Genomic DNA, 14,564 nt, shown 5'->3' with positions numbered 1-14,564 from the left:
TATAATGTTTTGGTGTCCGATTTAGGGAAGAATATACAGGCCATAGAGGAAGTGTAACAGAGGTTCACCAGATCAATCCCAGGGATAGCGAGATTGTTTTGGACTGAAAGATTGAGGAAACCAAGCCTGTATTTGCTAGAGTTTCGAAGAATGAGTGATGATCTCAGTGAAATTTACAAAATACTTCCAGGGTGTGTCAGGGTAGATGTGGATAGGATGGTTCCCCGATTGGTGAGTCTTGAACCAGGGAACTCAGTCTCAGAATAAGGGTTGAGACTGAGATGAGGAGGAATTTCTTTACTCACCGGATGGGTGAACCTTTGGAATTGTGTACCCCAGACGACCGTGGAAACTCAATCATTGAGCATGTTCAAGACAGAAATCGATAAGATTTCTGGACACTAATGGCATCAAGTGATATGGATATAGTGGCGATAAATGGAGCAGAGGTTGATCTATCAAGATTTGTTTGCATGGTGGAGCAGGCTCACTGGACCCAAAGGCCTACTCCTGCTCCTATGTTCCTGTTGAATACAATGTAGTTTCTCTACATGCGTTGTAGAACTCGAGCAGACTGTGAGTGCTTGGCTGTACAATCTATCTAATATTCTTTGGGAAGCCAAAGTAGATGGAATCAGGACGAATATATTCTAACTATGATTGTTAACTAATAACTTTGTTTAGTGAGAGATCTAGGCGACGGGTTAAGACATACAGTGCTGAGCACCATGTTTTAAATTAATTTAAGAGAAAATTAGTTTAATCAAGAATTAGAGGTCTATAGATTGTAGGAGGGAGGAAAGACAGGCCAAAGTAGTAGTTCCGCAGCTTTGAGGTACCTAGAGTCACATCACCTGGAGGGAATAAATCAAATTACACGGGGCATCGTGGTGGCGCAGTGGTTAGCATTGCTGCCTCACAGCGCCAAAGTCCCAGGTTTGATCCCGGCTCTGGGTCACTGTCCGTGTGGTGTTTGCATATTCTCCCTGTGTTTGCGTGGGTTTCGCTCCCACAACCCAAAGATTGCAGTGTAGGTGGATTGGCCACGCTAAATTGCCCCTTAATTGGAAAAAAATGAACTGGGTACTCTAAATTTATTTTTAAAATGTTTTAAAATTGCACTTTGAAACATAGAGGTGGCCACTACTGAGACTACAGGCAGTCCCCAATTCTAAGGAATCCAGGTAAATCCAGGGTCTTGGTGAGGTGCGTGGGTGGCTGGGTTCAAGAGACCAGGGAGAGGGGGTAAAGATGGGGTTATCTCCGAAGAGGACCGAAAGCCCCCAAAGGAGGCATTCCCCAACTAACCCCCACCGTTGCTCGCAACCAACCAGCACAGCTAAAGTTGCTAGGCTTACCACATGGCATAGGCCTCCAAATGCTGCGGTTAAAGTAAGTCAGGTGCTTTGCTTTCACACCCCCCCCATCTAAACTTTGGGGTGGGCAGTTGGATGACGAGAAGGCCAGCCATTGGATTTTATGTGCTACCTCTACCCCCCACCCCTAACCTTAAAACCTGCCAACAGTGGAGTATAAAAAGCAGCCCAAAATAGAACCTTCAAAACAGTAAATTTATGGAATTATCACCATTCAAACATTTTGTTTTCAGTTTCATTGAAGTGGTACAGGACCAATTTATTCAGTTGATTCTCATTAGGATGGTTAATTACTCAATTAATAAAGGTGAAATATAAATAGTGTGAGTATTATGCTAAACACTTACTAAAACATTAAGAATGGAGGCAACGAGCCTGGCAAAGAACATTATCTGTTATATAAGGGAATCCAGTAGTTTCTCTTGTGCTATAATTCTTGTCTGGAATACACAAATATACAGTTTGAGTAATGTAGGGAAAATTAGGCAATCACTGTTTCATTCTGAGAAAAATTTAAATGCATCCACAACTCTCAACACACATGTCTTTCAAACTCTCAATAAAAATATCTCCAAACTCTGTTGCGTGCATGACACTGACTGAAGAATATTCCTGTGGAATACAGTACCACCTATGTGAAAAGAAATGGGACAAATTAATGGCCTGCGAATTTTTAAAAATTGAAAACGGAGCAAGACAAAATTTGAGCAGTTTCCTTACCTTTGAGATGCGGTTACGTTTTGCTTCACTGCTCCCTGTGCTGGATTTCTTGTCACCGTTTTATCCTCGTCAGAGATTGAACTGAAACAATGACCTCTGGGGGAGAAATACCAAATGTCGATTCATTTACAAATCAAATCATTCTGCCATATATGTCAGGGTCATTAAAGTAGATCGTCTTTGAAGATGTACACCGATTATGCAGATTTCCTTAACTCAAGCTGCACTAAAGTTGGATTTTGATGTGTGTCCTGTGTTTTTCAGTGTTGGCTGTGCCTCAGTCATAGCAATCTCGTCTCCAAGTCAGAAGGTTCTGGGGCCAAACCTCACCTCAGAGACTTAAGCACAACATTGAGGCTATGCGGTGCAGGACTGCGGGAGTGCTGCATTGTCAGAATGGTGTGGTTTTGGATGGCACATCGAACCATGGCCACAACTAACCTCAGATGGATGGAAAAGATTCCATCTTACAATTTCAAAGGACATTTATTTCTGAGTGTTCATCACTAAAACAGATCATCTGGGTTTTTTTTAATTTAAAAAAAAAAATTATTTCTTGAGATGTGGGCATCGCTGGCTAGACCAGCTTTTATATTGCCCATCACTCATTGCCCTTGAGAAGGTATTGAACCACCTATTGAACCGCTGCAGTCCATGTTTATAGGACCTTGCTGTTTGTAGGACCTATTATTCCTGTTGGGAGTGCTTTTATTCCTTACATTAGCATAGTGACCGCTCTACAAGGGCTGAATTTTCAACGATCCACTGGTTCGGGGCCCAGTGCAAGCAGGAATTCAAATTCACAGTTGCAGAAATCACGTTGGCATCTGAATGCCTCCTTGAAAGTTTTGGTTTTTCAAAGGGACTATGCGATGGAGGGAATGGGAAACATAATGGCTGCCCTTAAATGCCCCCTTTGACTCATTAAAACGCTCATTAAGGGACCATGGACAATTTTCAATTTTGTTTGGTGCAAGCTGAAACCGTCTTGTGCACAGCTGTTCATGCAGACCCAAGTACGTTTCGTTGTAGTTTGCATTTATTGAAATGTATGAGATCAACTAGTGCCGGCAAAAGCCATTTTCCACACTGCATTCGATCTCTTGGCCATCTGCTCTAGTTGGCACAGCAATGGCAACCCCCAACATGTCTGTTGCTTGCTTTTACCACTGGTACCATGCAAGCAGCTCTCGTCTTCTGGAGGCACTGACAACCACTGAACTCACCCCAGGTCAATCAGGCAATTTATGTTCAAAAATAGCATTGTGACAGCTCGGGCACAGGTTCAGGGCCTGGGCAATGGGTTCCCGACCCCAATTTGAAAATCCAACCCCAAACGTCCTTCAATAATTATAAAGTGTGTGGGGATGTCCTGAGGCTGTCAAGATGCTTTTGAAATGCAAGTTATTACTTTTCTTCCTTGAGTTGGTGTATGATTGGTCTTCTGCCAAGGTTTTATTTTGACCATTACTGCACCTGCTCGATTGTTGCAAAACTAAAACCCAGAAGTAGTCTATCCGAAGAGTATGACAACGTTTTCCTTGTCCTCACTGAGCCTGAGTTTTGGCTACTGCATCCATACATAACAAATGGTAAATGATGGCCTGTGAATGAATGGGAGTCTCATGCAGGGGTCACACATCCCTCACTGATCATTTGGTGGTGGCCAGCAGTAAAGATCACCTCAAGGAGAGGCACTTCATGGGAGACTGGTGAAAGGCTCCATCATTGAAGTTCAGTATTAAGCAGGGAAGCCAGAAAGGGCGTTTTGGAGGCTTACTACCTAATGTTTTTGAAGTTTTCTTCTAAGTTTCTGTAAATTTCAAAAGGGAACTTGGTAAATACTTGAAAAGGAATTTGAAAAGATAAAATACAGAGCGGTGGTGAAAGAACAGGGGAGCAAGTTAAGCCTGAAAGCCCTTTCAAGAAGGCCGACACATGAACACTGGGTGGTATTCATTCTGTGCTTTATGATGCAGAGTGTGAGGAGTGCCTCACGCCATGATATTTTGTATTTTCCAAAGTGATGGATGATGAACGGGAATGGAGGTTGGAAAGCGGGAAGGTTTGTAAAGAAAAATTTAAAATACGAAACAGCAAAGAATTGGTCCGTTTCCCTCCACAAAAGAGTCAACTTGGATCATACTGGAGTCAGTACTGGTTTAGGACTTACCTGCAGACGTTAGCGTAGAAACCCTGTGGTTCCAAGATCCAGTCACTTAACTTCAAAGACTGTAAGTTCAAGTACTGTGGGTGCAAGCTACACTCTTCGGAAATATCCCTGCTGGGTGAAGGATTCCACCTCTGTTCCCTGGAGCTCCTCCGGCTGTTCCTGCTGCTGCGTGGATTTTCCACGGACAGTGTCAAGCGATGGGCCACAAGCAGTGGTTCATCCTGGGAGTTGGTGTCGAGGCAGTAGAGGCTCTGAGTCAGAGCGTCGTGCAATACCAGACTCCCACTGTCGTCGGTAAATTGGAACTGAAATCCTATTGCATCCACTGACCACTGCCTCAGGATAGTGGAAACGTTAAACGTGTCATAGCCAGAGGATGGCAACTCACTCAGATTCAAAACCTTCTTGTCCAGTGGATCGCTAATGCTGAGGTTGTTCCCTTCCAAACCAATATTATGTATTGTCACGTTGACCGTCAGCGACTTTGGGTGGAGAGTTCTCCGCAGTAGCACCAGTTCTGCTGCCAACATGGAGGGCTTGAGCTTGGATATATTAAACCATATCCATCCTGGATTGTCGTATTCGGGAACTAAAGTAAATGTGAACGAAAACAATTGAAATTTATCAGCATGAGGTGTATTTGATTCCTTTGTGAAAACATTACTTTTCCTGCATTTCCATATCCATGCTGTTCGAATGTTTCAATGCATTACAGTTGCTGTCATCGTGTTAACAGCAGAATGTTTGTAGTTGAATTAACTGGCAGAAATTTCAGGTAAATCAAGAGATTATTGTGAAAAGGTGAAACAAAGTCAAATATGGATTAAATTAACAAGATTGAAGTATCCTTGTATCTTGATCAAATATTTCATTCTCTTCAGTACTACTTTACCCGAATTTGGATTGCTTTATTAGATTACTATTTATTCTCATTTCCATTGTAACCTCTTCAGCTATAGAATAATAGAACATTACAGTGCAGTACAGGCACTTCGGCCCTCGATGTTGCGCCGACCTGTGAAACCAATCTAAAGCCTATCTACACTATTCCATTATCATCCATATGTTTATCCAATGACCATTTAAATGCCCTTAATGTGTGGTATTATCAGGTATTGCAGTACCCGAGAGGCTGAAGACCATTGGTTAAACCTAGGAGTTTACCATTGGCTGTTGTAGCTCCGCCCTGACAGGCAGGGTATAAGAACCGGTGCCATCCCAGCAGCCCTCATTCTGTACCGAAGCTGCTGGGGAACAGTTATAGTCTATTAAAGCCTTCAGTTATGTTACTACCTCGTTTTAATAGTAATTGATCGTGCATCAATTTAATAGACTACTACTTAAGCTGAAAGGATGGATCTCCGAATCAAGCCGGAGTGTCTGCAACTCAGCCCCCATGCGGAGAACTCGGCGGCGATCTTCAAGCACTGGCTGGCGTGCTTTAAAGGCTACCTCGAGATGGTCGGAGGCACACCCTCAGGGGAGCAGAAACTGGATCTCCTGCACTCAAGGGTAAGCCCTGGGATCTACACCCTCATCGAGGAGGCGGAGGACTTCGATGCAGCGATCGAACTGTTAAAAGGACATTATATCCGCCCTGTAAATCAGGTCTACGCACGTCACCTGCTTACAACAAGACGGCAAAGCCTCGGGGAATCGTTGGAGGAGTTCTACCCCGCGCTACTGGTGCTGGGAAGAAACTGTGGCTGCCCGTAAGTTTCGGGGGACAAGCACATGGAACTCCTAATCCGGGATGCCTTCGTAGCAGGAATGAGCTCCTCAGAGATCCGCCAGCGGCTCTTAGAAAAAGACACCCTGGGACTTAGAGAGGCATGGGCCCTGGCAGGGTCCATGGACGTTGCCTCCAGAAACGCGCAATCCTACGTGCCCGATCGCGCGGCGGCCCCCTGGGCAGCCTGGCATCCCGCAGCGGCGGCCCCACAGACTTTCCCCGTGTCCCCGCAGGCCTGCGCTGTAAGATGGCCCGCTATCTCCGTCGGGCCTTGCTGTTTCTTCTGCGGGCAGGCGAAGCACCCCCGCCAGCGCTGCCGGGCCCGCACCTCCACCTGCAAAGGGTGCGGCAAGAAGGACCATTTTGTGGGGGTCTGCCAGGCACGAGCGGTGGCCGCATCTCCAGCGGTGTCTCTGGACCGCCGCAGCAATCTTCTCTTCGGGCCCCAGGCAGCCAGCACTCACCGCCACCCCCCTATCCTAGGGCCAAGGGCGACCCACGGACGTGGCCATCTTGTTCCTCAGACACCACGCTGGACGGATGGGCGCCGCCATTTTGTCCATCCCCGACCACCATGTGTGACCCATGGGAGACGCCATCTTGGATGGGGCCCCAGGACCCCAGCATGGGCGACTACACGCTGCCCTATCAAAACCCACAACTACTTCATCTGGCCTCGGTGACTCTGGACCAAAATCGACCTTGGATACTCTCAACAGCAACGACGACGGTCTTCATCAACGGCCAGGAGACGTCCTGCCTGATCGACTCTGGGAGCACGGAAAGCTTTATACACCCCAACACGGTAAGGCGCTGTTCACTTGTTACCCACCCTGTTAACCAAAGAATCTCCCTGGCCTCCGGTTCACACTCGATGGAGATAAAGGGGTTCTGCCTAGCAAACCTCGCGGTCCAAGGCAGGAAATTCAACAATTTCCGCCTCTATGTCCTGCCGCACCTCTGCGCAGCTACACTCCTGGGGTTGGATTTCCAATGTAATTTGCAAAGCCTGACTTTCAAATTCGGCGGCCCTATACCCCTCCTTACTGTCTGCGGCCTTGCGGCCCTTAAGGTCGACCCGCCTTCCCTGTTTGCGAACCTCACCCCGGATTGCAAACCCGTCGTCACCAGGAGCAGATGGTACAGTGCCCAGGACCGGACCTTCATCAGGTCAGAGGTCCAAAGGCTACTGAGGGAAGGGGTCATTGAAGCTAGCAACAGTCCCTGGAGAGCTCAAGTAGTGGTGGTAAAGACCGGGGAGAAACATAGGATGGTCATTGACTACAGTCAGACCATCAACAGGTTTACGCAGCTGGATGCGTACCCTCTCCCCCGCATATCCGACCTGGTAAACAGGATTGCGCAATATAAGGTCTTCTCCACGGTGGATCTCAAGTCCGCCTACCTACAACTACCCCTCCGTACTAGTGACCGCAAACACACTCCCTTCAAAGCAGATGGGCGGCTCTATCATTTTTTAAGTGTTCCCTTTGGTGTCACTAACGGGGTTTCGGTCTTCCAACGTGAGATGGACCGAATGGTTGACCGGTACGGCTTGCGCGCGGCGTTTCCGTATCTCGATAATGTCACCATCTGCGGCCATGACCAGCAGGACCACGACACTAACCTCCGAAAATTTCTCCAGACCGCTAAAATCCTTAACTTAACGTATAATAAGGATAAATGCGTATTTAGCACTGACCGTCTAGCCATTCTCGGCTACGTAGTGCGAAATGGAGTTATAGACCCCAACCCTGAACGCATGCGCCCCCTCATGGAGTTCCCCCTCCCCCACTGCCCCAAGGCCCTGAAGCGCTGCCTCGGGTTTTTCAGTTATTACGCCCAGTGGGTCCCTAACTACGCAGACAAAGCCCGTCCACTAATCCAGTCCACAACCTTCCCCCTGTTGATGGAGGTCCCCAGTCCTTCAGCCGCATCAAAGCAGACATTGCAAAGGCCATGATGCGCGCCATCGATGAGTCCCTCCCCTTCCAGGTCGAGAGCGACGCGTCTGATGTAGCTCTGGCCTCCACCCTCAACCAAGCGGGCAGACCCGTGGCCTTCTTCTCCCGTACCCTTCATGCTTCCGAAATTCGCCATTCCTCGGTCGAAAAAGAGGCACAAGCCATAGGAGAAGCTGTGCGACATTGGAGGCATTACCTGGCCGGCAGGAGATTCACTCTCCTCACTGACCTTTGGTCGGTGGCGTTCATGTTTGATAATGCACAGCGAGGCAAGATAACAAAACGACAAGATCTTGCGGTGGAGGATCGGACTCTCCACCTACAATTACGAGATCTTGTATCGTCCCAGGAAGCTAAACAAGCCTCCTGGTGCCCTGCCCCGCGGCACATGTGCCACCGCACAAGTGGACCGCCTCCGAGCCCTCCACGAGGACCTCTGCCACCCGGGGGTCACTCGCTTTTTTCACTTTATTAAGACCCGCAACCTGCCCTACTCCATCGAGGAGGTCAGGACAGCCACCAGGGACTGCCAAATCTGCTCGGAGTGCAAATCGCACTTCTACCGGCCAGAGAGGGCGCATCTGATAAAGGCTTCCCGTCCCTTTGAACGCCTCAGCATGGACTTCAAAGGCCCCCTCCCCTCCACCGACCGCAACACGTACTTCCTGAACGTGATTGACGAGTACTCCCGGTTCCCATTCGCCATCCCCTGCCCATACATGACCGCAACCACCATCATCAAGGCCCTCCAGAGTATCTTTACACTGTTCGGTTTCCCCGCGTACATACACAGTGATAGGGGGTCCTCCTTTATGAGTGACGAACTGCGTCAATTCCTGCTCAACAAGGGCATTGCCTCAAGCAGGACGACCAGTTACAACACCCAGGGAAATGGGCAGGTAGAGAGGGAGAATGGAACGGTCTGGAAGACCGTCCTACTGGCCCTATGGTCCAGGACACTCCCCGTCTCCCACTGGCAAGAAGTCCTCCCGGAGGCCCTCCACGCCATTCGGTCGCTGCTCTGTACAACTACCAACCAGACACCTCATGAACGTCTCCTTGTTTTCCCCAGGAAGTCCTCCTCCGGGACCTCGCTCCCGACTTGGCTAGCAACACCCGGACCCATCCTGCTCCGAAAACACGTGCGGGCGCACAAGTCGGACCCGTTGGTCGAGAGGGTCCACCTGCTGCATGCTAACCCCCAGTACGCCTACGTGGCGTTCCCTGAAGGCCGGCAAGATACAGTCTCCCTACGGGACCTGGCGCCCGACGGAATCCCACGCGCACCCGAACCACCACCCCCAACCCCCCCTCCGCAGCACCTCACAGGAGGGTCAGTCCTCCCGCCGCCCCTGCCTAGGCCCTCCCACCCACCGATGCCCGCTACAGGCGCCCCTCTGTCTTGTCAACCGTTTGCCCCACCAGCGCCGTCTAGGGGTGACGAAGCTGCCATGGAGGCCGAAGCCACGCTCCTGGAGTCGCAGACGCCCGGACCCCCACCGGAATCACCACCGGGGCTCAGACGATCCAGGAGGACGACCAGGCCACCCGACCGACTGATTGCTTCAGTATAACCGATCTGTAACTGTAAATAAACACTGAATGTATATATCTTCCACCATTGTAAATATTCTCTACAATCCTGTAAGGAGGTATCACGGTACCTCCATATCTGATCATACCATGTGAAATGCAATTGTAACCACTGGCCACCATCCCCGCCGGACTCTTTTCTAACAGGGGGTGAATGTGGTATTATCAGGTATTGCAGTACCCAAGAGGCTGAAGACCATTGGTTAAACCTAGGAGTTTACCATTGGCTGTTTTGTATGTAGCTCCGCCCTAACAGGCGGGGTATAAGAACCGGTGCCGTCCCAGCAGCCCACATTCTGTACCAAAGCTGCTGGGGAACAGTTCTAGTCTATTAAAGCCTTCAGTTATGTTACTACCTCGTTTTAATAGTAATTGATCGTGCATCAATGTTGGCGAGTCCACTACTGTTGCAGCCAGGGCATTCCACGCCCTTACTACTCTCTGAGTGAAGAACCTACCTCTGACATCTGTCCTATATCTATCCCCCCTCAATTTAAAGCTATGGCCCCTCGTGCTAGCCATCACCATGCAAGGAAAAAGGCTCTCACTGTCCACCCTATCTAATCCTCTGATAATCTTCTATGCCTCTATTAACTCACCTCTTAATCTTCTTCTCTCTGACGAAAACAGCATCAAGTCCCTCAGCCTTTCCTCATAAGATCTTCCCTCCATACTAGGCAACATCCTGGTAAATCTCCTCTGCACCCTTTCCAATGCTTCCACATCCTTCCTATAATGCAGCGACCAGAACTGCATGCAAAACTCCAAATGTAGCTGCACCAGAGTTTTGTACAGCTGCAACATGACCTCATGGCTCCGAAACTCAATCCCCCTACCAATAAAAGCTAACACACCTTACACCTTCTTAACAACCCTATCAACCTGGGTGGCAACTTTCAGGGATCTATGTACATGGACACCGAGATCTCTCTGCTTATCCACACTACCAAGAATCTTACCATTAGCCCAGTACTCTGTATTCCTGTTACTCCTTCCAAAATGAATCACCTCACACTTTTCTGCATTAAACTCCATTTGCCACTTCTCAGCCCAGCTCTGCAGCTTATCTATGTCCCTCTGTAACCTGCAACATCCTTCCGCACTGTCTCAACTCCACCGACTTTAGTGTCATCCGCAAATTTACTAACCCATCCTTCTACGCCCTCCTCTTGGTCATTTATGAAAATAACAAACAGCAGTGGCCCCAAAACAGATCCTTGTGGTACACCACTAGTAACTGAACTCCAGGCTGAACACTTCCCATCAACCACCACCCTCTGTCTTCTTACAGCTAGCCAATACTTCTCCACTTCACAGAATCATAGAATCATTACAATGCTGAAGGAGGCCATTCAGCCCATTGAGTCTGCATCGACCCTCTGCAAGAGCACGTTCCCTAGGCCCATTGCCTCGCCCTATCATGTAACCCCCAGTAACCTTTGGACACACGAAGGGGCAATTTAGCATGGCTAATCCACCTAACCTGCACAGCTTTGGACGGAAGGAGGAAACTGGGGGACCCGGAGGAAACCCATGCAGACACGGGGAGAACGTGCAAACTCCACGCAGTCACCTGTGGTTGCAAATTAACCTGGGTCACTGGTGCTGTGAAGCAGCAGTGCTAACCACTGTTCCACTGTGCCTCCCCGGTATCTCGCTATGCCATTAAGATCCATGGACAGGGCCATCGCATTGGGAAAATGTCCCCCTGATATGTTTGTTTTTCATGTTTCAAGTTACTCAGTTGTAGCACTCTCACCTCAGAGTCACAAGGTCATGGGTATCTAGAGGCTTTAGGAAGGGGAGATGGTGGGGTAATGGTAATGTCACTGGGATAGTAATGTAGGGCCTAGGCTAATGCTCTGGGGACAGCAGTTCAAATCCCACCAAGGCAGCTGATGGAATTTAAATCTGGAATATAAAACTAGTTGTAGTGACCATGGCAACTATCATTGATTTCAACACAAAAACACAGGAAAAGTTGCTCAACTGTGGCTCACATGAGTTAAATATTAGATTAAAGGAAGAGGCTTATAATATTGAAGATTGGGAAGATTTTATAATTCAGCAAAGGAGAACCTACGAATATTCGGTCTCTAGCCTGCTCTGCCATTTAATACGACAATGACAACTATCATTGATTGTTGTAAAAACCCACCCGGTTCACTAATGTCCTTTAGGAAAGGAAATCTGTTGTCTTGTGCAGGCTAAGTGGATTGGCTATGCCAGATTGCCCCTTAGTGTCCAATGGTTGGGTGGGGTTACAGAGATAGGGTGGGGGATTGGACCTAGGTAGGGTGCTCTTTCGAAGGGTCAGTGCAGACTCGATCGGCCAAATGACCTCCTTCTGCACTGTAGGGATTCTATGATTTACCTAGTCTGGCCTACATGTAACTTCCTACCCACAGCAATATGGGTGACTCTTATATGTCCTCTGAAATGGCCGAGCAAGCCACGCAGTTCAAGGGCAATTAGAGATGGGCCACACATGCTGGCTTTGCCAGTGATACTCAAATCCCATGAACGAATTTTTTAAAATCACAGATTCAATGCTGTTTGGTGCAGTGGGGAGGGAATGTTACACTGTTGGAGGTGACACCGTTTGGATGTGACATCAAACTGAATCCCTAAGTAGTATATGTCAGGTTTATCAGAACCTTTTGAGTCTTCAAGTCAGTGTTCAGTAGTAGACAATGTTGGGATTGGTAATGAACTATTTTGTCTGTTGTGCAACATAAACGAGACCCCTTTGCCATTTTCAAGAAAGGTTTCAATGTTCCACTTAGTGTGGATGCCATCGGATGTTTTTAATATATTGTGCTCCTGATCATTCAGTCATTGTTTTATGCTTTAAAAAAAAATCCAGTAATTCAAAATAAACAACTTCATAATCTCCAACTTTTCCTTCCTTCCCTCCGTGTGTGGATGTAACTGGACCCGTGCTCGATCGTTCGCAGTATAACAAGGCAAAGTGAGAATTTAATGCTGTAAGTAAGTTTGACTAAAGTAGTTTTGAATTGAGACGTGCAAGCTGTCTACAGAATTAATTCATAATACATTGTACCTTTGATACTCCGGAAGCTTTGGACCAGAGTTCCCTCAGTGGCAGCTGAATCCTTGGTCTCCGAGGAGCTAAGTTGCTGATAGATCAGTCTCATGTAAGGGTGAAGCTTTGTACGCCGTGGAAACGTAAGTGTGTTTATATGTAACATCTCCAAAATGGCCTTGCTGAACGGTTGCTGTATCTGATTACTGACTGCGTTGCCATTCATCCCTGATGCCAAGAAACAGACGAGCAACAAAGATCTAGAAAAAAAGCTGAACGGTCCCATCCCCAGTTTGTTTCTTAAACTCATTTTTCCCCGGCGCACCCTTGGCTGATTGCTGTGTGTGCCCTGAGTATGAGCCTGCAGGAATGGGGATGGGGTGGGAGTGGTGGGGGAGAAGTAACAACAACTCCAGCCAGGAAACTGGTGTAATTAATTGCAAATTCTTGAAACAGTTGGCAGGTTTTTAAACTCATTAGTAGCATTAAGAAACTACAGGAAATCTGCAGTGAACCCTCTGGGGACAGAGACATATGTGTTTGGAGTGCAGTTAAACATAGAAATAGAAATGGACACTTTAAAGGTTTACTGGTGGGTGACCAATTAGCACTCCAAAACCTTTCCAGTTCAATTCCTGCTTTGTTTCTTTTTCAATATTATTTTTCTTTGTTGAATATTCTGGTTGAATACAGTTAGGTGAGTCGGTTCGAGATGTCTGTCAAAGGCGGCCAATCTGGGGTGACTTCCAGGGTTATGTGGAAAGAACGGGGGAGTAGGAAAAATTGGCGAACTCTTCCAAAGAGCCGGCACAGGCCTGATGGACTGAATGGTGTAAGATTCTTGGCGGAATTCAATCAAGAAATTTCTCAAGTGTCCTTTTGGGCGTGTTTGGCGGGGTATTTCCTGCTGGCTTTTTGGGCGAAATCCAGACCAATAATCACCCAAGCGTGCGATTTAATGGAAATGAAAGAGTCCTGTTTTGGGAGCATTTAGATGGGTGTACCCTGTTCCTGCTTCCGCTATTAAATGGGACTCTGCTTCATTTTTGGGCCTCGGTGAGGAATGCCCCACCGAGGCCGCTCTTACGCTCATTTTCTGCACTAACGAGTTCAGCTCGTGGGTGCAGTAAGAGATCGGCGCACCATTTTTAAATGGTGCCTGGATCTCTGGACCACCCCCCCAACACAGCCTGGCACCTTGGCACTGCCAGGGTGACACTGTCTGACTAGCAGGGGCACTGTCAGGATGCCAGGCTGTCGCTGCCAGGGTGCCAGATTGCCTGTGTCGGGTTTTGCCATTATGAGGTCGAATGAGGGGGGGGCTTGAGGACCCTCTAATTTGTAAGTTGGGGCATTGGGAGGGAGGGGGCGGGGGGAGGGGGGACAAGAGGGGGCGGTACTTAAAAATGGAGCTCAGCTCATCAGTGCAGGAAGTGAGGTAAGTGCGGCCTTGGCTGGACATTCCCTGTCAAGGCCCTCCACAGGGCAGCGACATTCTGTAAGATCAGAGGGGATGGAGGCTAGGGCAGTTGCATGCTCCTCCTGTAGGATGTGGGTGGTGAGAGATACCACCGGTGTCCCGCTGACGACATCTGCGGGAAGTGCATCCAACTCCAGCTCCTCAGAGACCGCGTTAGGGAATTGGAGCTGGATGGACTTCGGGTCATCCGGGAGGCAGAGGGGGTGATAGAGAAGAGTTGCAGCGAGGTAACCACACCCAAGGTACAGGACAAGAGTAGCTGGGTTACAGTCAGGGGAAGGAAAATGAATGGGCAGACAGTGCAGGGATCCCTCGTGGCCGTTCCCCTTCAAAACAAGTATACCATTTCGGATGCTGTTGGGGGGAGGATAACCTACCGGGGGAAGGCCCTAGCGGCCAGGTCTCTGGCACTGAGTCTGGTTCTGTGGCTCAGAAGGGAAGGGGGGAGAATAGAAAAGCAATAGTGATAGGAGACTCAAT

At 48.4% G+C, this 14,564-nt stretch overlaps 1 protein-coding gene across 1 annotated transcript; it reads right to left on the bottom strand.

The window, feature by feature from the left end:
- Window positions 1-1,597: 1,597 nt before the first annotated feature.
- LOC140429723 (bone morphogenetic protein 2) lies at window positions 1,598-12,968 on the bottom strand. The gene is made up of 4 exons (XM_072517055.1): window positions 12,623-12,968; window positions 4,270-4,858; window positions 2,097-2,192; window positions 1,598-2,007 (listed from the first exon to the last, which is right to left on the bottom strand). Exons 1-4 carry the CDS (start codon window positions 12,912-12,914, stop codon window positions 1,890-1,892), a joined length of 1,095 nt encoding a protein of 364 aa, XP_072373156.1. The 5' UTR covers window positions 12,915-12,968; the 3' UTR covers window positions 1,598-1,889.
- Between the last annotated feature and the right edge of the window lie 1,596 nt (window positions 12,969-14,564).

The sequence above is a fragment of the Scyliorhinus torazame genome, chromosome 9 (assembly GCF_047496885.1).
Source record: "Scyliorhinus torazame isolate Kashiwa2021f chromosome 9, sScyTor2.1, whole genome shotgun sequence".
Classification (NCBI taxonomy): domain Eukaryota; kingdom Metazoa; phylum Chordata; class Chondrichthyes; order Carcharhiniformes; family Scyliorhinidae; genus Scyliorhinus; species Scyliorhinus torazame.
This window is presented reverse-complemented; position numbering and strand designations above follow the sequence as displayed.

Excerpts from the sequence above, each read along its gene's own strand:
- LOC140429723 (XM_072517055.1), bottom strand. The coding sequence starts at position 12,914 with ATGAGTTTAAGAAACAAACTGGGGATGGGACCGTTCAGCTTTTTTTCT. Across the intron at positions 4,859-12,622 it reads AAGCTTCCGGAGTATCAAAG|TTCCCGAATACGACAATCCA; the intron begins GTACAATGTATT and ends CATTTACTTTAG. Across the intron at positions 2,193-4,269 it reads TTCTACGCTAACGTCTGCAG|AGGTCATTGTTTCAGTTCAA; the intron begins GTAAGTCCTAAA and ends TTTCTCCCCCAG.